Source organism: Garra rufa, chromosome 15 (genome assembly GCF_049309525.1).
Source record: "Garra rufa chromosome 15, GarRuf1.0, whole genome shotgun sequence".
Classification (NCBI taxonomy): Eukaryota; Metazoa; Chordata; class Actinopteri; order Cypriniformes; family Cyprinidae; genus Garra; species Garra rufa.
Window position 1 is genome coordinate 37,262,247 of NC_133375.1, and position 27,289 is coordinate 37,289,535.

Sequence of the window (27,289 nt, forward strand, 5' to 3'; positions counted from 1 at the left end):
TAAAAATTCAGCTTTGAAATCACAGGAATAAATTACATTTTAAAACATATTTAAATGGAAAACAGCTATTTTAAATAGTAAAAATATTTTAAAATTTTACTGTTTTTGCTGTACTTTGGATAAAATAAATGCAGGCTTGGTGCAAAAACATTAAAAATCTTTTGACTATTAGTGTTCATTTTTATAATATTTCATGACAGTAAGATTTTGTTTTTAAAATAAATGAATACTTTTATTCAGCAAGGATGTATTACATTAATCAGAAGTGACAGTAAAGATATTTAAAATTTTTAATTTTATTTTTATTTCTTTAGTGTTAAAGAAGATCTTAATTACTGTTTATTATTTTATTAACAAATTTGACTAATGCAATATTGGCTTTAATAATATAACATAATTAGTTTATATTTTATACAAATATAATTGATTGCTTAATATTTATTTAAATTTAGATATGCATATTGTGTTTGTTTAGCACTTTAATCACTATATAAAGACTACAATATAAAGTCTAATAATTTTATTATATTTTTATTATTTAAATTATTAACATTTATATTATTATTCAAATTACTTTTATTTATGCATTTAAATACATATGCTACTGTTTAAAAATTGTTATTTCAGTCAATCTTTTTGTTTTTTATTTTTGGTTTTGAAATTAATACATTTATTCAACAAGGATACAATAAAGTGAAATTTATAATGTTACATTTATAATGTTTTCGTAAACATGTTAAGAAAATAAGCATATTAGAATTATTTCTGAAGGATCATGTGATACTAAAGACTGGAATAATGATGCTGAAAATTCATCTTTGCATCACATTAATAAATTACATTTTATAATATATTCAAATAGCAAAATGTTCTTTTAAATTGTAATACTATTTCACTTTTTTACTGTGTTTTTAATCAAATAATTGCTTAATTAACTTAACTAGTACAGTAATTACACACCTCTAAACAAGTAATATGATTTGAGCACTCATTCTTGCAGCCTTAAGTTTAAAATGTAGAGTTAAGGGTTTGTTTGTTCTGTAAAAGGACAGTCCACCCAAGAAATGTAAAGTCTGCCATTATTTGCTCCAAACTTGTATGACTTTCTTTGCTCTGTGGAACATAAAAGAAGATATCTGAAAGAGTGCTGGTAACCAAACAATTTTGGTTCCCATTGACTTCCACTAGACAAAAAAATACAATGGAAGTCGATGGGAACCAATATTCTTCCAAGTATCTTCTTTTGTGTTCTGCAGAACAAAAAGTCATATAGCTAGGGCTAATAAAATAAAGACTTTTTGGCTGGACTATCCCTTTAAGCTACCCAAGTAACGCTCTGATTAAATGACAGCCACACAATGCATCAGTGTACATGCTGATATCAGTATCTCCCAGTGCTGCAGCACAACAAGCTGCTGTGTATGTGTAATTAAATTGAGTAGGAAATAATGGGGCTTTACACTCAACCTCCTTAGACATCCATTACTTCATTACACATTATTGCAAATAAGTAATTTAATCAAAATGTTTGTGCCATTATCAATTCAGGGCTTTTAACTACAATATAAACCATTAGCCAAGTGTCTACTTGGCATTGATCTGGGAGCGCATTTGAGCTGACGTGTGCAGAGTTGTAATATATGTTTGTGCATGTGTGTTTTGCACATTTGTAACCTGATGTGCACTCCTGTTATTCCATTGCGGGACAGGAGCGGAGTTGCCGGGACACTTCTACCTTCCAGATTCGACACGCTTCGTGGAAGAGAGTGACTCGGGCTGGGAGAAAAATACAAGTTTAGTCTTTTTGTTATAAATCTAGCAGTTAACAAACCTGATTGTTATGGTGACAGACTTTATAAAACTAATAATAAAATAGTTACTAATAATCTACATGACCTCGTTCAAAAGTTTACATACACTTGATTCTTAATACTGTGTTGTTACCTGAATGATCCACAGCTGTTTTTTTGTTTAGTGATAGTTGTTCATGAGTCCCTTGTTTGTCCTTGACAGATACACTGCCTGCTGTTCTTCAGAAAAACCCTTCAAGTCCCACAAATTCTTTGGTTCTTTTGAACCCTTTCCAACAATGACTGTATGAGGACAACTGAGGGACTCATATGCAACTATTACAGTAAGTTCAAACGCTCACTGATGCTTCAGAAGGAAAAACGATGCATTAAGAGCTGGGAGTCAAAACTTTTGGACAGAATGGAGATGTGTACATTTTTCTTACTTTGCCTAAATATCATATTTTTTCATTTAGTACTGCTTTTCAGAGGCTGTTTTCCAGAAGACAAAATAAGTTACATTTACTCTGATCTTTAAATTCCAAAAGTTTTCACCCCCTTGCTCTTAATGCATGTTTTTTCCTTCTGAAGCATCAGTGAGCGTTTGAACCTTCTGTAATAGTTGTATATGAGTCTCTCAGTTGTCCTCATACAGTCATTGTTGGAAAGGGTTCAAATACACAAAAATGCTGGAAAACCAAAGAATTGGTGGGACCTGAAGGATTTTTGTGAAGAACAGCAGGCAGTTTAACTGTTCAGGACAAACAAGGGACTCATGAACAACTATCACTAAACAAAAAAACGCAGCTGTGGATCATTCAGGTAACAACACAGTATTCAAAAATCAAATCAAAAATCAAAACTTTTGAACAGAGTCATTTTTATAAATTTAACTATTATTTTCTCTTGTGAACTATATGTAAAAAATCTTCTATGTGAAATATACCTTATTCAGGTCAGTACTAAATGAACAATAACATGCATTGTGTATGACCCCTCTTATTTTGGTAAAATAATTAACATTTTGCAGATTCTAAAAGGAGGATGTAAACTTTTGACCTCAATTGTACATCAATTTCTCACCAACGAATCCTCTGAAATTAATGGGTGCTGTCAGAATGAGAGTCTGAAATGTTTGTCATGTGGATTACTTTTGGATTATTGTGATTATTGCTTTTATCAGCTGTTTGCATTCTCATTCTAACGGCACCCATTCACTGCAGAGGATCCATCGGTGAGCAGGTGATGTGATAGTAAATCTCTCCAAATCTGTTCCGATGAAGAAACAAACTCATCTACAGCCTGTATGGCCTGAGGGTAAGTATATATTCAACAAAATATCATTTTTGGGTGAAGTATTCCTTCACTGTTTAAATATCACCGAGTGCTACAGAGCCTTTATTCTGGAATCAGGTTTTAATTACAAACCACTTAAAGTGTTTTTCATCTAAATGAGGTGATTTCAGGCCTGCTAATCAATGCTGAATCACCATAAAGTGGAAAAACAGCTGTTCCTACTTTCTCATGCTGAGCATGAAAGCAAATTGTGCTGAGTGTGTACCTGGCTGAGCTGGCCACAGAGTTGCGGCGTGTTTTCATCTCGTAATAGATCTCCACAGGGGAGAGTTTTCGAGAAAACCTGTTGTCTGGGCTCCCCGAGACCGGCCGGGGCTGTGAGGACGACAGGCCTTCAGAGGCATCTTCTGATGGAGAGAGAGAGAGAGAGAGAGAGAGAGAGAATGTGTGAGAATCACAAATGCCATAGGGAGAGGATTAGTTCAGTGAGTGTTAATAACAGGCTTTTGACTCATCGATGTGAAGACTCTAATGTCCCCCGCGGGGTCTCTCCGTCCACTCAACTCATCCCGCCATTGTAATAGTGCTTCTTATCTCAGTCACTCGAATTCATTATCCTGCTAATGTAACGCACTGATCTGTCCCATAACTCACCAGTGTCCTGATTGGTGGAATCTGATGTGGAGCTGCTCTCTGACTTCACCGTGTTATCTGAGGATATAAATATTTACACATTATGTAACTCCACTGATACACACATTACATGAAGTAACATAAACATACAGTGTATTGGCTCTATGCTGCTGATAATGGATGAGGTTATATTGTTGTTTTATTGCAACATTCTTAATGTCACAAAATCTGACAAAACCTTTCTTTGGGATGTTCTCAAATCTAAAAAAAATAAGGTTTTGGAAGTAATTTCTATAATTACATTTATAAAATTGTGGAAACAGTTATTCATGATTCATTTGTAAAGAATGTCTTTTATTTACATTAACATTCATAAAATTGTGGAAATATTGATTCATGATTTTATTCGTCATTCATTTGTAAAGATTTCTATATACAATTGTGGAAATACTTGTTCATAATTTAAAAATTTCAACATATAATTTGTTATTTAAAAGGGTTGAATAATTATTTAAAAAAATGCAAAGGCAAAACATTTTTGGGGGATAGGGTTAGAGTTAGTAGTTATTAAAATCTATAGTTTGTCTAGAGTTATTTTAGTATCACGGAGATATAGTTTATATTTATTATTAATATTTGAATTAGTATTTATTTTTTATATTTTCTGTTTTAATAATATGTGCTTTTGTCACTTTTATTACTTTTTGTTTAATATATATATATATGTGTGTGACCCTGGACCACAAAACCAGTCATAAGGTTAAATTTGACAAAACTGAGATTTATACATAATATGAAAGCTCAATAAATAAGCTTTCTATTGATGTATGGTTTGTTAGGATAGGACAATATTTGGCAATATATTCAATTATATATAATTGAGATACATCTATTTGAAATCAGAAATCTGAGGATGCAAAAAAATCAAAAAGACTGAGAAAATCACCTTTAAAGTTGTCCAAATTAAGTTCTTAACAATGCATATTACGAATCAAAAATTACATATTGATATGTTTACAGTAGGAATTTTACAAAAAATCTTCATGTAACATGAACTTTACTTAATTTCTTAATGATTTTTGGCATAAAAGAAAAATCAAAAATTTTGACCCATGCAATGTATTTTTGGCTATTGCTACAAATATACCCCAGCGACTTAAGACTGGTTTTGTGGTCCAGGGTCACATATATACATATATATATATATGCTCCGAATTTCCATTCTGAATTCGCAAACCTCTCTGAAGTTCCAATCTAAATCACATGATCGGCGCTCTGTAGTCTTGATCTTACAAATGATTCGCGAACCCGCTCCGAAGATTCAATCTAAATCTAATGATTCAATACGCACTCCGAAGTCCTGGACCTGAATCAAATGATTCACGATACACAAAGTCCTGATCTGAATCAGATTATTCGCGATACATTCGGAGCACTTTACATAATTTTGAGACACAATGGTAACTGATTAGGAGTTTTGAAAAGCTCACTACATGTGCTTTTTAAAATCATTAGGAGATGTCAAAATTTGAAAATGAATGGCTATTTTGATCTTGTGTTTGCTAGTGAATCACTTGAACTGAACACATAAAATATCCATATTTTCATTCTAAAGTTAACTTCCAACACAAATCTACAAACATATTCAGATGAGGTAACTGGTTTACTGATAACTAGTGAAACACTTCATTAATATGACGAGCTGCACTTCAAAATACATGTTAGATGAAAACATTGTGCGTTATGATTGAGTTTGTAGCTTAATTCACTATATTTAAAATAGTTTGACCACTGCAGTTCAGTTGGTGACAGTTCAATAGGAAATCATTTGAAAGCATCCAGTCATCTCATACCACGTAAGTGAATGCTAAATTCATCAGTATATTGTAATAAAGATTGGAGAAATTAGATATGTATCCTGACTAAAATTTACTCCCATGGTTTTAGTTGTAGTTTTAGTTAACTGTAATAACCCTGGTTCATCCTTATCCAGACAGCTACATAAACGTGTGTTTATTTTTCACTGAGCCTGCATCATCAATATAGTAATAATGGCCGGAAACTGGCTGGTTCCGTAACACTTCCTGTTACACAACCAGCATGTCTCATGTGTCTCATTTAAGGCAGACTGTTTTCCATGTTTGCACACATGAGAAAACTTTCTCTTCTAAATTTATACCACATACACAAACACGCAAACACATTCAATTGTTCCCACGGTCCACAGCTAGACCGCCAGCCTGACACTAAACTGATCTGATCATTTGTAAATTCAGTCTTCACCCTGTCTCTCCTGCCAAATCTAGACTAAGTCACATGAGTTTAACACTACATATGAAGTATCCTTGTTAATACAGTGAACTTTAATCAATGTTATCTTTAATCTGATATCTATAATCTTTGCTTAGTTTGATCTGTTATACTTAGCGTCTCAGTGTGATGTCTGTTATCTCAGCACAATCCAGCTTGACACTTATCAGTTTATTTCTAATCTATATTCATTACATCAGCTTTTTACAGCTGGGTTGCTCTTTATACATACATACAGTCAACTCAAACACTACTGATATGAATCATAGGGTCTATTTTTTAGAGAAATTATTACTTCTATTCAGCAGGGATGCATTAAATTGATCAAAAGTGACAGTAAATACATTTATAATGTGACAAAAGATTTATGTAACAGCAAATACATTTCAACACTGATAATAAATGTTTCTTGAGCAGCAAATCAGTATATTAGAATGATTTCTGAAGAATCATGTGACACTGAAGACTTAAATAATTATGTTGGCTTGGAGAGCCAACATACTGTTATTCTACTTAAACATATTATTATTATTCTTCTGATCCGAAATTTTCCAAACGCTACTCCTCCCAGGGCTTTAATGCCACAATCCCCAAACTTGGCAGAGACCTGGGACCTTACCACGAGATTGTTGCTATATCTTTTTAGACTGATCAGACTTACAGTTTATTTATTATTAATTTTTGAACATGAAAAATTTTCCATAGACTTGCATAAGCTGAGAAAAATGACCTCTTACCTACTTTCACTTTAGCTTTCGGCACGTACATTGTGTATGTGCTCATGAAACTAATTTGCACACATTATACCGCCCTTAAAATTATAATATTCCAGCGATTGCATTCCATCCACCCATAAGAACACATCAAGAGCTAAATTCGGCTGTTTGCAGCTGGAAACCGAAAGCTTTCCTTCACCGCGTACATTCTGTGTACGTGCCCACAAAACTACATAATTTGCGCGAAACTGACCGGCTTTAAAATTTAAATTTTCCAGCGATTTAAGTCAATCCACCCATTAGAACACATCAAGACGTAAATTCAGGCGCTTGTGAGCAGTTTTATTTCAATCCGAAAGCGCTGTCTTCAGAGTGAGTTATACAGACGAGCTTCATGGCTCGAGCTCTCAGTCTGCGAACTATAGAACTTTTTCCTGAGTAAACGATGAGCGCCGCCATTACGAATTCTAACGTCAGATTGAATGCTTTTCTGTTCCGGTTTCCATAGGAACCCATTCAAATAGCGTCCATCTGTTTTTAATGTAGCTAACGTCCGCTGCTTCGTGTCATCTACACACTCATTAAAGTGAGGCACTGACAAATGACGGTCATTGCGACATTGCCAAGTGATGGCGCTATGGAGCCATGTGCTTTTTAAAAACATTTTAATAGGTTTAACATTATTTATTTATTTATTAGCTCGGAATATACCCTAATTTGACTAGAAACAATGCAGACCGGAAATGCAAAGCATTCTTTCAGTTAAGAGTCGGACTTACTTCCGTGTTCAGGAAAAACGTCTATACATCACTGAACGTCTTTTAAAAGCATTTAAATAAAAACACTCCAGCGATTGTACACAATATATAGAAGAACATTTAAAGACCTACATTAAGTGCAAATGAGCTGTTTCATGTTTCACTATAACATGGGCGACACGTCTCTGTTCTCCGTCAACAAAGACATAATTTGCACGTCTTTTAAAGGTATTTAAATACAAACACTCCAGCGATTCAACATAAAAATAGTAGAGTAATATATTACAAAGGTTAAATGCTTGCTTATTTCTGCTTGTGTGGTCAACTGCACAGCAACAAAAGTGCTTTGACGCACACGTTCTGAACTACATTAATCCTGGCTTCTGCCAATAAGAAACACTTCTGTCGGACAAACACAGACAAGATCATTTCAAAATACACCATAGCTTAAAGAATATAATCTAAAACAGTTGTCTATGTCTCAAGTGAACATGAACTGTTGAGAAATAAATCGGATGTGGATCATTATTTTGGATTTCAACATTAAAGAGGCTGCATTCTGCTTTCTGTCTTCAGTGTTACTCCATAAAAAAAACAAAAAATCGTTCACTTGTCTTGGCTTCTTTTATGTATTTATGTATGCATTTATTTATTGCTCTAACAAGAATCAATAAATAATAAATACTATGCATTGTTAATGTGATTCAGAGATGAAGGCAATAATGGTAATGTCCACAAGAAGGGGCCACAGGATAACTAATCATTCAAGATCTCAATTCAAAGACTATTTACAGTGTTTCAATTAGGTGAAAGAACTTTGAAAATAGCAAACAGGGAAAACAATTACAAGCATATAAAAACAATACAAATATTTTTTCACATCCAGCTAGCCAACTCTGTTGAACCTGTTGTCATAGCCTAGTATGCTTTTTTTTAAATTAGAATATGAAATATCAATGGCGCATTTTCGCAGCAGGGCAGCTCGAGAACGCCGGACACACAAGTGCTCTGCCTCTTTTGCACCAAGGCTGCCCGGGTTGGCTCTCCAAGCCAACATTTAAAGTTTGTTATCGAACTTTAGCTTCTAGTTTAGCTTAAAATCAACTTTGCATCACAGAAATAAATTACATTTTGGAACATATTCAAATAGAAAATACTTATTTTAAATTGTAATAATATTTCAAAATTTTACTGTTTTTACTGTATTTTTTATAAATACATGGCAGCTTTGGTGAGCATAAGAGACTTCTTTCAGAACATTCAAAAATAGACCTCAAATATTTGAATAGTAGTGTATATACTGTGTGAATTTTAGCAATGAAATTATGTATTAGTTCGTCTGTATAATCTTGAAACCCACCTGTGTGGCATCCTCTATGAACCGTTCGTTTGCTGTGTGGAGGATGCTGTTCTGAATCGACGTGCCTGCGGAGGGCGCCGCTGAACAGAGTTTTCTTTGTCTTGCGCTGAGAGACGTCCTCTTCCTAAGCCAGCACAAACATTAAGCAACTTATGATATTTATCTATCACGTATCCGATATCAAATTAGTGGCCACACATATCATCCCAAAATGCACACACCTCATTTTTGGTGTTATGTTTGGACCCGCTGCGGGACAGACCAGCCCTGCGCCGCACATGAGGGACTTTCTCTCCACTTTCCAGAGGATAGTCATTAGAAACTTCACCTGTCAATTCCTGGAAAAACAATGAAGAGCAAACATGAACAAGTTACACTGTGCACATTATTTCAAAAGAGAACCAAAAACCCTCTTTCCATGATGTGATTCCTTTAAAGGAGAAACAGAAATTTTCTCATTCCAATGTGATACAATGTTCATGTATTTCTGTCTTCGCAAAGAAATGTAGTTTTTTGAGGAAAACATTCTAGGATTTTTCAATGGCAGCCAACAGGCTGAAGGTCCAAATTGCAGTTTCAGTGCAGCTTCAAAGGGCTCTACACAATCTCAACCAAGGAATAAGGGTCTTATATAGTAAAACAATTGGTTTTACTCATTTTCTAAAAAAAAAAAAAAAAAAAGTATATACTAACACAAATGCTCATCTTGCACTAGCTCAACCTCACGCGACCCAGTGTTTATGAAGCAGACGTGCAAAGAAAGTCAAACGGCCTTTACAAAAAAATTACAATTTGTATTTTTCTTAGAAAACGACCGATCATTTTGCTAGATTAGACCCTTATTCCTCAGCTGAGATCGTGTAGAGCCCTTTAAAGCTGCATTGAAACTGCAATTTGGACCTTAAACCCGTTGGCCACCATCGAAGTCCACTATATGAAGAAAAATCCTGGAATGTTGTCCTCAAAAACCTTAATTTCTTTTCGACTTAAAGGAGTAGTTCACTTTCAGAACAAAAATTTACAGATAATGTACTCACCCCCTCGTCATCAAAGATGTTCATGTCTTTCTTTCTTCAGTTGTAAGGAAATTATGTTTTTGAGGAAAACATTTTAGAATTTCTATGGTGCCCCCGAGTTTGAACTTCCAAAATGCAGCTTCAAAGGGCTCTAAACGATCACAGCCAAGGAAAAAAGGGTCTTATCTAGCAAAACGATCAGTTATTTTCTAAATAAAATTACAATTTATATCCTTTTTAACCTCAAATGCTTGTCTTGTCTAGCTCTGTGTGTACTCTGTGTAGAGATTAAAAAGTACATACATTGTAAATTTTTTTTAGAAAATAGCCAATCGTTTCAATAGATAAGACCCTGCTTCCTCTGCTGGGATCATTTAGAGCCCTTTGAAGCTGCATTTAAACTGCATTTTGGAAGTTCAAACTCAGGGGCACCATAGAAGTCCACTATATGGAGAGATATCCTGAAATGTTTTCCTTAAAAAACATAAATGAAGAAAGAAAAACATGAACATCTTGGATGACAAGGGGGTGAGTAAATTATCAGGAAATTTTTATTCTGGAAGTGAACTTCTCCTTGAAGACCCAAAGCACAAAATACACACTGTGTAAAACCAGTATTTCAAAAGCCAAGCTTGCTGAGATACAAGTACGAGCAAAGATTAGCTGGGCATGTGGCGGCATCTCTGCGGCATCACATGATTTGGCAGCTTACTGCTGTGTGGTTCGCTAGTGACACCATAGAGAAATACAACGTTTATCGTGTCAAGCTTTCTTGTTCTTGTTCTTATTAATAGAACACGTTCTGAGGAAATACTCCATTAAATTCAAATGTCTTTTTTGACACTGACCGCCTCTTGCAGACACACACGTTTGAGTTCTGCTATTCGAGTGTTGAGCAGCGTCTGAAGACTCCTACGGCGCTCCTGGAGCTCCACCATCCGCTCCGCACGCTGCTTACTGTCCATAGCGGCCTGCAGCTCTGTGAAAAACATGCATGTCATGTTATATTTTATAGCAGGTTTTACATTTTAAATAACAATTTTCTATTTGAATGTAATTTAAAAATGTATTTTTTCCTGTGAGCAAAGCTTAATTTTCAGTATCATTACTCCAGACTTCAGTGTTGCTTTATTTTTTTGTGAAAACAGTGATACATTTTGTCAGGATTCTTTGAGGAAAACAAATTTACTTGAAATGCATTATAAATCATCTTTGATATTGTTACCGCCACTTTTGCACAATTTATTGTACCCTCATTAAATAAAAGTATTAATTTAATATTTAAAAATAAGTTCCTACACTACCAGTCAAAAGTTTTTGAACAGTAAGATCTTATGCTCACTAAGCCTGCATTTATTTTATCTAAAGTACAACAAAATCAGTAAAACTTTGAAATATTTTTACTATTTAAAATAAATGTTTTCCATTTGAATATATTTTAAAATGTAATGTATTCCTGTGATCAAAGCTAAATTTTCAGCATCACTAATATGCTGACTTACTGTTCATAAAACATTTTTGTTATTATTATTATCAATATTTAAAACACATTTTTTAAACATTTTTTTCTTTGATGAATAATAGAAAGATCCATTTATCTGCAAATAAAAAGCTTTTGTAACATTATACAATATACCACTCAAAAGCTTTTTTGGGGAAAAGAAATTATAGAAATGAATACTTTTATTTAGCAATGATGCTTTAAATTGATAAAAACTGATCATTTATGATGTTATAAAAGATTTCTATTTCAGATAAATGCTGTTCTTCTGAACTTTCTATTCATCAAAGAAACCTGAAAATATTCTACTCAGCTGTTTTCAAAATAACAATAATAATAATAATAATAATAATCATAATAATACATGTTTTTGAGCAGCACATCAGAATTTTAGAATGATTTCTGAAGGATCATTTGAAATCACAGGAATAAATTACATTTTAAAATATATTCAAATAAAAAAACTGTTATTTTAAATAATAAAAATATTTCAACATTGTACTGTTTTTGCTGTACTTTGGATCAAATAAATGTAGGCTTGGTGAGCATAAGAGACTTCTTTTTAAAAAAAATATTAAAAATCTTACTGTTCAAAAACTTTTGCCTACTGTATATTTTCCCACTGTCATTGTTTTCATAATAATAATGTTTAAAATTGTGATTTCAAGGTCTAGAGAAGTAATTCAAACTTCAAAAAAGTTATAATAGTTTGATTTAAAATTGTGATTTCAAGGGCTAAAAAAGTAATGAAAACGTAAAAAAAAAATCTAAATAGTTGAAGTATTTCTTAAAATTTTTCATTCTTACCCAGTAATCATGCATAACTGGAAAAGGCATGAAAAACCTATTCTTAACCTTCCCCTTCTGGTCAGCTCTTGGCTGTCACATGTAAAATATTTGAAGATTTAAAGGTTTAAACGTACATTTATTCTCTTTATGAAGATGTTCACCTCATAGAAATCCCCCCCAAAAGTCCTCACAGTTTTTGTGGGGTCTTTATGCTTTGTGGGGACATTTGCTCACGAAAAATAAAACACACAAGCTTGTCAGACTAACCATTAACAAAGTACAGTTCTTGTTTAGAAAGACAAGTTCTTATCAACAAACAAACACACTCGGACACATGGAGGTGCTCACCAGGGCCTGTTATCAGGTGACTTTTGACCTCCATGTCATACGTCTTTTGTGTCACCTCACTGCCTCCTGATTGTAAGTTTACCTACAGAGAGATGAAGATAACAAACAAAACATGACAATGATGAATCTCTCAGGCAGCAGACTCAGCTGGAGTCGATTAAAACCAGACAAGCATGTGAAAGCTCATACATTTCTTACCTTCTCGCCTTTTGTTAACAGTCATATGTACTGCAGCGTTTTGGACTTGAGGCCATGAAGCAGATGTGCGGCTGGGTGTTGCTGCAGTACTTGCGACTGGCCTGAGGGGGGAGCCACTGTGCTGCTGCGCAACGCTTCACAAACTCAATGCCCTGAAACATAAAAACAAACCACATGAGACACTGGAGACCATCCACACAGAAGAGCTCTGATCTAGAGATGGGCTTTGAAGACAAAATATCAGTCTGACTACAAAGTTGCACTTCTACTGATAATCTAACCGATAGGACAGGTGAGCTTTAGGAGATGTAACTGATTTTTCAGTTATGTATCCACTTTGTCTCAGGAATTCCTTCACTTGGAGGATAAAATTAGATACAGATGAGACCATTTTTGATTAATTTGAGTACAGAGCTATAAAACTAAATGAACAGCAGCTCAGATCATTTGATCTTAGAGGAATTTGAGTAGAAATGATACTGAGAACTAGTATCTTGGCAAAATGGATAATAGCTCTAAGACACGGAGATCTATGCAAGATGTGTGAGAGATCTGAGTCTGAGAAATCAGCAAAAGTCTCAATCTATGAGAAAATAAAACTGAGATATTGAAAAATTGAGACTGCAGTGACATTAAAGATAACCAAACAGAATGTAGGTTCCTCAGGTTTAGAAAATTAAGTATGTATGTACAGTTGAGGTCAAAAGTTTACATACACCTTGCAGAATCTGCAAAATGTTAATTATTTTACCAAAACAAGATGGATCAGACATCATGCATGTTATTTTTTATTTAGTACTGACCTGAATAAGTTATTTCACATAGATGTTTGCATATAGTCCACAAAAGAAAATAATAGTTAGATTTATAAAAATGACACTGTTCATAAGTTCATAAACTTCATAAACTTGATTCTTAATACGGTTGTTACCTGAATGATCCACAGCTGTGTTTTTTTGTTTAGTGATAGTTGTTCATGTGTCCCTTGTTTGTCCTGAGCAGTCAAACTGCACGCTGTTCTTCAGAAAAATCCTTCAGGTCCCACAAATTCTGTGGTTTTTCAGCATTTTTGTGTATTTGAATCCTTTCCAACAATGACTGTATGATTTTGAGACCCATCTTTTTACACTGAGGACAACTAAGGGACTCATATGCAACTATTACAGCAGGTTCATACGCTCACTAAAGCTTCAGAAAGAAAAACGATGCATTAAGAGCCAGGGGGTGAAAACTTTTGAACCGAATTATGTATACATTTTTCTTGTTTTGCCTAAATATCATCTTTTTTTTCATTTAGTACTGCCCTTCAGAGGCTACAGAAGATAGTTACATGTTCCCCAGAAGACAAAATAAGTTAAATTTACCCTGATCTTCAAATTCAAAAAGTTTTCACCCCCAGGCAACAATTTATAGTCATTGCTGGAAAGTGTTTAAATAGCCAAAAATGTGGAAAAACCAAAGAATTTGTGGGACCTGAAGGATTTTTCTGAAGAACAGCAGGGAGTTTAACTGTGCAGGACAAACAAGGGACTCATAAACAACTATCACTAAACAAAAAAATACAGCTGTGGATCATTCAGGTAACAACACAGTATTAATAATTAAGGGTATGTAAACTTTTGAACAGGGTCGTTTTTATAAATTCAACTATTATTTTCTCTTGTGGACTATATGTAAACATATTTTATGTGAAATATCTTATTTAGGTCAGTACTAAATAAAAAATAACATGCATTTTGTATGATCCCTCTTATTTTGGTGAAATAATTAACATTTTGCAGATTCTGCAACATTTGACCTCAACTATTAAATGCTAATACAAAATAATAGTAATACTGCTAAAATAGTAAAAACATATGTAAGAGATCTGAGTTATTATTTTTCGTTTATATTCACTTTCAAGATCTTCAGTTGACCCCGGTCACATTTATATGTGATCCAGTGTTTTTCCCCCTTTCACATTCACATGGAACTGCCTGTGGGAACTCCGGACAGGAAGTGGACCGCTGCGTTCAGGAAGTGGCTCGTGAAGCAGGAAGCGAGAGCGGGAAACAGAAATGGGAGGCTCAGACTAACCTATAACAACAATGCCGGCAGAAACCCTCACACACAAAAACACTTTCCTAAGGCACGAGTCATTTCCTAAGATCGGCCGTAAACAAGGAGGCACAGACAATGAGGAGAAAGGTCGAAAAACCTCAAAAACTGCAACTCGCATGGTTTCCTGTCTGCAACCTAAATAAGCGCCAAAAACCCAAATGTTTCAGTCTCTATGCTATTCTTCATGCATCAGAAAGTAGTTATTATCTCAGCTGCATGAGATGGGCGGCTCTTTGGACGGCCCAAAGCGGCTCTATCATTGAAAAGCCGTGAATGATGGGTGTCTTTGAAAAAATGCGGAAGGTTATAATTATAAAGAAAGATCAATAGGTCTATTTCAGTCATATGTGGAACTAACTTGGAGAAAGGAGCAGCAGATGAGTGAAGCATGCGTCCAAAATTAAAGAAAGCTACAGCACAATGTGGCTATTGTATGTTGTCATGACCTAATCGTCCCCATCACACACTCGAGGGTCAAGGGAGGACAAATAAAAGAGAACGGGTATGATAACGTAACACAAATATGTGCATACTGCTAGAGCAAACACGGTGTCTATGCCTGTCTTAGTTTGCCTAGTGTTGGGTTTCAGCTAATGGAGTCTCGCTGTTGTCAGTTTGAGCTTGATAAGATCCCTGATCTTAAAGAACTGACGCATTTGCTGTAGTGTTTACCTAAAACTTTTTTAAAACACCCTCTTACAATATTTATCCTTTCTAAATTGGCTGTGAAGTTATTTTTCATAATAGCAGCATGATATGTTCATCTCATATTCATATTGAATAGTTTTACTCAATTCAAGTGTGTTTTTTTGTTTCTTTAATGGTGTTTGCTTATGAAATACTATTCTTTGTTAAAGGAGTAGTTCACTTTCAGAACAAAAATATACAGAAAATGTACTTACCTCCTTCTTTCTTTCTTCAGTCGTGAATAAATTATGTTTTTTGAGGAAAACATTTCAGGAATAATCTTCATATAGTGGACTTCTATGGTGCCCACGAGTTTGAACTTCCAAAATGCAGTTTCAATGCAGCTTCAAAGTGCTCTGAACGATCCTTGCCGAGGAAGAAAGGTCTTACCTAGCAAAACGATTGGTCAATAAAAAAAAGAAAAAAAAAAAAGAAAGAAATTTATACATTTATAACCTCAAATGCTTGTCTTGTTTAACTCCCCTATGCGCATGCATACTCTGTGTTATCCGGGTTAATACAGTTAGGGTATGTTGAAAAACTCCCATCTCATTTTCTCCTCCAACATTAAAAGACCTTCTTTGCATGTTCACTTTGTAAACACTGGGTCAGTACTTCTGATGCGATGTAGGCGATTTCAAAGTTGGAGGAGAAAATGAGATGGGAGTTTTTTTTTACATTCCCTAACTGTATTGACCCGGATTACACAGAGTACATGCAGAGCTAGACAAGACGAGCATTTCAGCTTAAAAAGTATATAAATGTACATTTTTTTTTAGAAAATGACAGATTGTTTCACTAGATTCTTTGGCTGGGACCGTTTAGAGCCCTTTGAAGCTGCATTGAAACTGCATTTTGGACGTTCAAACTCATGGGCACCATTGAAGTCCACAACATGGACAAATGTTTTCCTCAAAAAACATATTTGGATGACATTTTGGATGACAATGGGGTGAGTACATTATCTGTACATTTTTGTCCTGGAAGTCCTACTCTTTAAGGCTCTTTCACAATTTTCAACAATAGATCAGGCAAGCTCATCTCATAGATATATGCTGAATAAGGGATTTAAGCCCTTTACTTAGGCAATCTAGCAACCGGACTGAATCCTTATAACAACCACACAGACAATCACTACTCCTCACTGGCATCATGGCAGGACGTTTTGCACAGCCAAATACTGCTCACGTTGTCTGAAAAACATTAAATCTAGGATAAAATTCAGATTTTGCAAGCCAGCATTAATTTGAGAGTATAAATATGCAGCAGACAAGCTGTGCATGTGTGTCTGTGCATGTGTGTCTGTGTGTGTGTGTGATTCACCAAATGTCATGACAAATGTTCTGCGGTCCTCACAAGGTTTGCCAGCATTCCACTCTCTCATGTCGGAGCCTGTATTATCACTCCCGTTCAGATGTTCGTGGAAGTGCAATCTGTCCATTTTTTAGTCTTCCCGCATGTGTTCCTCTAATCATCTCTATTATGTCCTTTGTAAACCTGTTGCTCAATTCTTAACATGTAAAGAGGCCATGTTGTTACACATTTGTGGCATTTTATTTTTTCTCTTGTTTGTAATTTTTTCTAAGTTTGACTGTATTGAACTCACCATAGAATTAAAGGCATAATTGTAATTTTTTGGGTATACACCAATATAAAACACAATAAAATATATTAAATACAAACATATAAATAAGCTTTCCGTTGATGTATGGTTTGTTAGGATAGGAAAATATTTGGCCGAGATACAACTATTTGAAAATCTGGAATCTGAGGGTGCAAAAAATAAAAAATAAAAATAAAAATATTGAGAAAAATGTCTTTAAAGTTGTCCAAATGAGGTTCATAGCAATGCATTTTACTAATCAAAAATTGATTAATCAAAAACCTTGATATATTTATGGTAGGAAATTTACAAAATATCTTCATGGGACATTGTACTTAATATCCTAATGAGTTTTAGCATAAAATAAAAAATTATAATTTTGACCCATATAACGTATTTTTGGCTATTGCTACAAATATACCCGTGCTACATATGCTCATCATGGCTGCATTTCCTTAATAAAAAATACAGGAAAACTGTAATATTGTGAAATATTATTACAGTTTGAAATAATGGTTTTCTATTTTATAGGGATGCACCGAATATTCGGCCACCGAAAATGGCCCAAAAGTGCATTTTCACATAAACAGTATGTTAACGCAAACAGAAACCGCAGCCTGCACGTGCTTGTCTGAAGCAACACGTCTGTGGTGTGGACATATTTCAGTATATCTGAGAAAGACCCACGGATAGCGATTTGCAAAACTTGTAATGCCGAAATTTCAAGAGGGGGTGTGTCTGCAGTCTTATGTGCAGTAATGAGAGCAGAGATCGAGACGCTTTCAGTGAGTGAAAAACAATGGCTTTACGTTGGCGTTACGTCGCAATATTTTAAAGATGTGTCTTTTCTATATACTGTATTTTTATAAATATTTATGTTTTAAACCATGGAGGTGAGCCAATGGATATCACACAAGCAACGTGAAAACTGCGCAATATGTTAAAGTGAAGGTAAAAACTGACAGTGTTTTCAGCATCTAACGTGCATTCTCTCAGAGACAATGAGAGACGGTTATACTTCATATGCTGATATTAATTTAGTCCCCTGAAATTTTTCTTGTGCCCCGAACATGGTGGGGAAAAAAATAAAGCTCTAAATTTTTATTGATGACTGCAGTTTATTAGGTGCTGAGAAAGTCTTAATTATGATTTCAGGTGGTCTTAAATGTGGGGACTGAAAGACAAGAATTGCGATGAAACTTCAAAAGGCTATCCATTGAATAAATATGAGCGCTGCACGTTTCAAAGTCATTTGCTGTGCTGCTTTGTGTACGAGCATTCTGAAAGCGCCTCCTGCTGGAAGAGAAACACGTGTTGTAAATGTGATCCACAATATAATGTGTTATAAAAATTTAAACAATTTAAACAAAGGCAGTAAAATATATGTATATGTTATTTAAGTAATATAATACTTGATTGATAATAATTGTTTAAATTAATACAATAGATTTATTCTTTGAAACTTTAATATTAATTTATGCAATTGCAATGCCTTGATTTTAATAAGATTAGTACACATTCATAGCCATAAATACAATGGTACTAATAATTGGCATAATTCTTTCGGTGTTTCGGTTTTCGGCCCTTGGTTTCCTCTTTTTCGGTTTGCGGTTTCGGCCAAGAATTTTCATTTCGGTGCATCCCTACTATTTTAATATATTTTAAAATATAATTTATTCCTGTGATGCAAAGCTGAATTTTCATTAGCCATTACTCCAGTCTTACACTCACTCGGTGTAACATGATCCTTCAGAAATCATTCTAATATGCAAATTTATTACTTTTATTATCAATGTTGGAAACAGTTGCTGTTTTATATTTTCTTTAATGCTTTTTCAGGATTATTTGATAAATAAAAAGTAAAATAAACAGCATTTATTTAAAATAGAAATCTTTTCTAACAATCTAAGGTCTTTACTATAATTTTTTTTTTATTAATTTAACGCATCCTTGCCGAATAAAAGAATTAATTTCTTTCAAAACAATTAAAAATAAAAATGTACTGACCTCAAATAGTGTATATTGTTTCAAAAGATTTCTATTTTAAATAAATGCTGTTCTTTCAATGTTTTATTTGTTAAGAATCCTGAAAAAAGTATCACAGGTTTAACCAAAAAATTTAGCAGCACAACTGTTTTCAACATTGATAACAAATCAGCATATTGGAATCATTTCTAAAGGATCATGTGACACTGAAGACTGGAGTAATGATGTGGAAAATTCAGCTTTGCATCACAGGAATAAATTACATTTTAAAATATATTAACAAAACGTAAATATATTAACATAAAAAAAAAAAACACATTAAAAATCGTACAGATCCCAAACTTCTGAACAGCAGTGTGTATATATATTTAAATAATCATATAACAATAGCAATAATATACACACACACACACACACACATACACACGCACACATCATATGCTGCTTGTAACTGACAGCACTTCAATCTTTCTGTTTTCTTTCCTCTGTATTTCTTCCCTCAGCAAGATTCTCCTGACTGATCCTTGCAATCACAACCTTGATATTTCACATAACATCAACAATTTCAAATTGAAACAGAATGGCAACTTTTTTCCTCAGGACTGCAGAACGCTCTCCTCTGGGGAACAGGGTTTGTACTGAATCTTTCCTTCTCGCAGAAAGCGCTGAAGAGCGAGGGGTCAGCAGATTTTTTTGCTCCCTGGACTCTCTGCGACCTCTCTGATCCCGGCGGGATCTGACAGACGTGTTCTCTACTGCTCCGTGCCTCTGGTAATTAATCCCACTCTAACGAGGAAGTGTGGACACAGCTGCGTTTCCACATCACCGGACTGTGCCGAAACTCTTACTTTCTTCACTGCAACATTAAATACAGTCACAAACTGCGTATGGGTCACACTAACGACAAATACATCTAGTCAAAACAGGTTTTTCTAAACCAGAATATCATAAAGACTTGGTCTGGGCTCTTTTTAATCCTTTGGGCCTGTAAGCAACTACCTAGAAACCATTCAGACTACAAACACTCACAACAGTAGGTAAGTTTTGCATTGACGACCATCTGTGTAAAACATAAAATTCAGTTTATAATTATTTGCATCTTGAAATGATACACACACTGTCATTTTCTCCATGTATAATCAAAGAAAGTGAGTGCACCAAAATCCAGCTGTCCAAACCAATGCCTGAAGCCATCCTGATCCAGATAATGGTGCTAAACAGATGCATGTGTGGCGTTGCTCTTTCATATGAAGGTCAATTGGGACCAAATGGCATCAAATAAAATTTCTGCATGGCCTGGACCATATAGGTTATATGTAAACGTCTTAAAGGGATAGTTCACCCAAAAATGAACATTCTGTCATTATTTACTCAACCCTTTATGTCGTTCCAAACCTGTATGACTTTCTTTCTTCTGTTGAGCACAAAAGAAGTTATTTTGAAGAAAATTTGCACTAAATACTATTTGTACTAAACTATGGAAGTCTGTTTCTGCCACTGAATGAAAAAAAAATAATAATTATTCGGACTTTTCTGAAATATAAACTTGCAGCTGCAAGTTGTAAAGTCAGAATTTTGTGATAATTACATTATCGCAATTGTGAGTTTATAACTCATAATTCTGACTTTCTCACAATTCTGTCTTTTTTTCTCAGAACTGATATAAACTCACAATTGTGAGAAAAAAGTCAGAATTTACAATTTACAGAATTTACAATTCTGACTTAATAACTGGCAATTGCGAGTTTATTTCTCACAATTCAGACTTTTTTTTGAATTGTGAGATATAAACTTTTAATTGCAAGTTATGAAGTCAGAATTACTGATTAAAAATTTCTCACAATTGCAAGTTTATATCTACTGTTTTCTCAGAATTTTGTGATATAAACTCGCAATTGCAAGTTATAAAGTCAGAATTGCATGATAAAAACATTTCTCGCAATTGTGAGTTTATATCTCGCAATTCTAACTACTTTCTCAGAATTGTGTAATATAAACTCAGAATTGAGAGTTACAAGTCAGAATTGCAAGATATAGTTACAATTCAGACTTTTTTCCTCAGAACTGCGTAATATGAACTCACAATAGCAAGTTATAAAGGCAAAATTCAGACTTTTTTCTCATTATTGCATGATATAATCTTGCAATTGTGAGAAAAAAAGTCAGAAGTGTAAGATAAAAAGTCAAAATTACCTTTTTAATTTTTTATTCTGTGGCGGAAATGGGCTTCCATACTAATCAGTAGCTGGTGGACTTCCATAGTGAGGGAAAAATACTATGCAAGTAATTTCTTCAAACTATCTTTTGTGTTCAACAGAAGAAAGAACTTGAGGGTGAGTAAATGATGACAGAATTTTCATTTTTTGATTAACTAACCCTTTAATGTTTTCTATTGTTTATGAAGACATAAATAGCTTTGATGTAATAAAAACAAATCAACAATAAACAAAACAGAATAGGACATAATCAAACACACAATCCTAAAAGTTTTGCGGTTTTCCATGAAGACAGCACTTCCAAAGACCCAAAAAAGTCAAAACAGCCATTTCTCTTGTGAGGAAGACTGTAAATTTGGCAAACCAAGTATGTTATTTTATTCCTGAGTTGCATAATTGATGCCCTTTAAATAAAAGGGGACGTCATTCATACAACATGCAAATTAAAGGTGAAGTGGGTGATTTCTGTCATTCGGCAACAAACGGTTCTGCAAAAATAATGATTGGTTTTAAACAAGTTTCAAGAACATTCCCTTTGATATCAATTTTCATACTGGAGGTGCATTCACACCAAGAACCATAACCATAAAGAGAATTACAATAACCATCCTAACACCCACTCCACTGGTAAATGCAATTGTAAATGTTTACCTTTCTGACTGGTTGTCAATGTTTTTATTGTTTGTCACAATGAAAAAGAATAATCACTTCACACTTCACTTTTTCTCTATTATCAAGATTTGATCTGGTGCACAAATTACCACTGCAGAAACTCAGAATCAAGTTTTCTTTTTTTTGGTTTATTTTCAATGACATGCGGTATTGTATGCAGTAAACTGTCGCCACTTTGGCCTGACCGCATATTTCTATGTTTAACAGCCAGCAACTTTCTCCAAAACCAAATTCACAGTACTAGTGGCTAAATTTCATCTCGAGAGACTGGGAGTTTCCTTCACAAACGAAGTGAAAAGAACGCAAACCAACTTCCGAATCCGATGAGACTTGTAGTCATTCATTTCTGCTTTACTCATGCATGAATCAGGTCCTGGCCTTTACACGCAGGTCAGGAGATGCCGACGAACCATTCAGTCATGCTTAACCTTTGGCACAGTTTATAAAGGAAACATGGGCCATTGAATGCTTACTGCAACGGTTGCATCACGCACTATGCGACTACAGCTGAGTTTCACGGTCATGAAATCAGTCCAACGGGTCTCCCAAAGGGTCCCGAAAGGAAACACTAGTTAGTTCACACCTTGATGCTCTATGCTTTTCAGCACACCAGCAACTTGATGATATCCCATATCCTTCTTTTCCTCACTACTCTCAAAAATCTGCAGGGCGGAGGGCACATTTCCTCTGACTGGCAGCAACAACAGCTCCGGCTGAGAGGAGTCAGGCCGGCTGCAGACAGCAGATGGCCCCAACATATGAACCAGCACCCCCCATTTTACAATCCTAATCTGAACCTAAAGCAAAGATCACAGATGAAAAACAAGGAATGATGCAAAGATACCGTAGAGTTACAGAAAGTGAAGATATTTTAAAGAGCTGAGACGATATTTTCCACTGATCCAGAACTATCTGCAGCCGGACACCACCATTCAAAGGTTTCGATTTAGTACTTTTATTTCGCAAGGGTGCATTAAATTGATCAAAAGTGAGAGTAAAGACATTTATAATGAAACAAATGATTTTTATTTAAAATAAATCTATTAATTGCATCAAAAAATCCTGGAAAAAATAAACAGCACTTTTTTCAAATGTTGCTAATAATGAATGTCTCTTGAGCAGAAAATCAGCATATCAGAATGATTTCTGAAGGAACATGCGACAATGAAGACTAGAGTAATGATAATGAAATTTTAGCTTTGCAATAAAAGAATAAATTACATTTTAAAATATATTACAATGAAAGTCAGTTCTTTTAATTTGAAATAATTTTTCACATTTTTACGGTATTTTTGATCAAATAACTGCAGCTTTGGTGAGCATAAAAGACTTCTTTTGTAATGGTAGTACAGTTGAGGTCAAAAGTTTACATACACCTTGCAGAATCTGCAAAATGTTCATACATGATCATACAAAATGCATGTTTTTTTTATTAATGACCTTAATACGATATTTCACAAAATATATGTTTACATATAATCCAAGAGAAAACAGCTGTGTTTTTTTTGTTTAATGATAGTTGTTCATTTGTCCAGAACAGTTAAACTGCCGCTGTTCTTCAGAAAAATCCTTCAGATCCAACAAATTCTTTGGTTTTGTCAGCATTTTTGTGTATTTGAGCCCTTTCCAACAATGACTGTACAATTTTGAGATCCACCTTTTCACACTGAGGACAACTGAGGGACTCACGATAAACACGATGCATTAAGAGCCAGGGGGTGAAAACTTTTGAACAGGATGAAGATGTGTACATTTTTAATATTTTTTCATTTAGTACTGCCCTTCAGAAGCTACAGAAAATAGTTACATGTTTCCCAGAAGACAAAATGATAGAAATTTACCCTAATCTTCAAATTCCAAAAGTTTTCACCCCCGGCTTTTAATGCATTGTGTTCCAGCAAACAACTGCATTGCTACATACTTTACCACAACTGTGAATTTGTTGTAATTACACAGTTTTTGCATGTGCATGTGTATCAAATTTAATTTTTGGATTTGTTATGCCACTCTAAATCATTCTGTCAGCTGCTTTCCTCACATTTAGGATTTATAGTGTATGAGTATGCTCTTTATAAAACGATGTTTATTCGATGTGCACACAAATATGTAGTTAAAACAGAGCACAATGCTTTCCAGATGATGCACTCAGTCCCTCTGCATGTTTATCGACATAAACAGAAATGAAAAACGAAGCTTGTTGGACACACAGAACAGGTGTGATGGTAAACACGATGTCCAAATTTAGTGCGAAGAGAGCCAAAGCCCTCATTGTGCTGGCACAGACCAGATGCATTCATGCTCAAAGGTCACGTTCGGTCATGATTCTGCTTTCATCATACTCCCGTTCAGCACAGTTTAAACATGCAACAACAAATTTCTTTCCAATTGCAAAGTCAGCAAATGGCCAACCAGAGCGTCAATTCAAACTACGCAACAAAAATGAGTCATTCACAAATGTGACCCTGAACCACAAAACCAGTCTTAAGCAGCACGGGTATATTTGTAGCAATTTTTCTTTTAGAACAAAAACCACTGAGATATTAAGTAGATCATGTTCCATGAAGATATTTTGTAGATTTCCTACCGTAAATATATCAAAGCTTAATTTTTGATTAGTAATATGCATTGCTAAGAACTTCATTTGGACAACTTTAAAGGTGATTTTCTCAAAGTTTAGATTTTTTTGCACCCTCAGATTCCAGATATTGAAATAGTTATATCTCAGCCAAATATTGTCCTATCCTACCATACACCAATTTGGTTCATGGCTCAAATGGTTCATGGTTGTGACATTATTAACTTATGATCTTCCACATTTACTGTACACAACCATTCACAGGTACATTACTTGCTCACCATTGGATCCTCTCGAGTGAATGGGTGCCGTCAGAATAAGAGTCCAAACAGCTGTTAAAAAAAATATATATATATCACAATAATCCACAAGTAATTCACACCACTCCAGTCCATCAATTAACATCTTGTGAAGTGAAAAGCTGTGTGTTTGTAACAAACAAATGCATCATTAAGACTCTTTAACATTAAACCATTGCTTCATACCAAAGTCCATAGTCCATAATAATAATAAATAACAATCTCCCATTGTCCTTTCACATCAAAATCCACCCACATATTTGTTTTGAACTGTTTTTTCACATATACACAGTGCTTGATCTGTGCACATTTCTCTCCTAATTCAGGCAACATGACTTTTTCACTACGGTTTGAAGTTAAAATGTCTTAATGTTGTATTTTCACTTTACAATTTGTTAATTGATAGATTGGAGTGGTGTGGATTACTTGTGGATCATTGTGATGTTTTTGTCAGCTGTTTAAAGTCATTCAGACAGCAACCAATCACCGCAGAGGATCCATTGGTGAGCAAGTTATGTAAAGCTACATTTCTGATGAAAAACAAACTCTTCTTCATCTTGTATGAGTACATTTTTAAGTAAATTTACATTTTTAAAGGAATAGCAGCAACCTTAGTAAGTTTTAATAGTCAAAGACAGCATGATAAATCTTAGTTACTATTGTTTTGAAGTAAAATGATCTTGATTAACAAAGCCAAAAAACGTGAAAGGCAGCCGTTTTAAAATGATTCATAACTAGGGAGAGAAAAACAGTCATTGTACCATCATATAATTCAATAATTTAACGTTAATCAAACACCTAACTGTGATTCATGCTGGTTGCCTAAAAAAACTAACACTGGCATTCTGGATTAATTTTCTTGGATTTGATCCACACGTTTTTCCAGCACGCTTGTTAAAGACAACAAACAACAAGTGCACCGTAACAATTACGTCCCCCACATGAAAACCTAATCGTAGTCCTTTTGTTAGGCCATGGATGATAAGTGATGCTTTTATCTCACATCCAAAGACCTCTATGCACATAAAATTCTTTCAAGTCAGATGATGGGTAGGAAATGCAGTCCCATGGGGGACGGACCGCAACAACTACCTGTACATCTGGAAGACACATGTTGCACAAACATTCGTCTGAAGGCGTCTACAACATCTATCCACCGCTGGGCGGCACCTTACGCGAACCACACGGGAGGTTTAGACAACAAAGGCGCTGCCTCTGAAATTTTGTTCCACATCCAAAGCATCATATTAAATAAGCATTCTAGATAACAGCATAAAGCAGACGGCCTTTGGAGACTCGATTCTGGCACTGATGGTAAGCACTGCACTGCTGCAGCACATAAAGACCACACAGGGATTGAGGAATCTATTCCAAGCATCAATAGTCTAATTCAGGCTTTCATAAGAGTGATTTCGAATGCAGAAGCTGCTCGAAATCAGAGCACTGTGTGTGCGGCAACATTTTTTATGGCCTCCTGATGCCTGGAGAAAATTTACAGCTTTCTTTGAAGTCTTTGAACTCGGTGGTGAAAATTTGAGCAATGAATCAATGCAGGTAGAGCAGAGCATGTTAAAAATGATGACAAACTGCTTCAGCAACAAGTAGGACTCAGAAAACACAGAAATTAATTTACTAATTCTAGATACTAAAATTGAAATAAAAAAACACTTAAAAAAAACATTTAAAAAAAAAATTTACAAAAGCACATAAAATAAAATGTTAAGATAAAATTTAAATGAAAACTAATTAAATAAATTAGTTTTCATTTAATTAATAAAGACTATATTAGTACATAAATATATATTATTGTTTATTAAATATATTATTGTTTATTAAAACTACAACTATTAAAACTTTTTTGCTAATTGAAAGAAAGCTGAAATTAAAATAAAACAATATTAGATGAAAAATTACAGAAAACTAAAATTTAAATTTAAATTAAATGTTTAAGTGCTAAAATCACTAACTAAAACAAAACTAAAACTTTAATAACTATAAATACGTAATATACAACTACACTGTGATATTAAAAAAAACCATAATATTACTCCCAAACATAATAAAAAAACTAAAATGACATAAAACATAAAACTCCCAAAATGTAATAAAATAAAAAACTAAAACTAAACTACATTGTGATATTTAAAAAACACATAACAAAACAAAATAAAACTCCAAAACATTATAATATTTGAAAAATTAAAAAATAAAATTACAACTACATTGTGATATAAAAAACATAATAAAATTAAAAATAAATAAAATTACAACTACATTGCGATATTAAAAAACACATAACAAAACTCCTAAAAGTAATAAAATAAAAAAACTAAAATTACAACTACATTGTGATGTAAAAAAAATTATAAAATTTAATAAAAAAAAAAAAATTACAACTACATTGTGATATAAAAACATAATAAAATGTAATCAAAT

General features: G+C 34.1%; 1 protein-coding gene across 1 annotated transcript in view; it reads right to left on the bottom strand.

Moving 5' to 3' along the window:
* The window catches only part of ccdc120a (coiled-coil domain containing 120a), a 38,131-nt gene that overhangs the window by 3,409 nt on the left and 7,433 nt on the right, over window positions 1-27,289 (bottom strand). The window contains exons 2-9 of the mRNA XM_073819880.1: window positions 12,716-12,867; window positions 12,518-12,599; window positions 10,728-10,858; window positions 9,085-9,201; window positions 8,864-8,987; window positions 3,741-3,797; window positions 3,352-3,493; window positions 1,666-1,776 (exon numbers count right to left, since the gene is read on the bottom strand). Of these exons, the coding sequence (XP_073675981.1) occupies window positions 1,666-1,776; window positions 3,352-3,493; window positions 3,741-3,797; window positions 8,864-8,987; window positions 9,085-9,201; window positions 10,728-10,858; window positions 12,518-12,551 (716 nt within the window). The 5' untranslated portion in view covers window positions 12,552-12,599; window positions 12,716-12,867. The remainder of the gene's footprint in view (window positions 1-1,665; window positions 1,777-3,351; window positions 3,494-3,740; window positions 3,798-8,863; window positions 8,988-9,084; window positions 9,202-10,727; window positions 10,859-12,517; window positions 12,600-12,715; window positions 12,868-27,289) is intronic.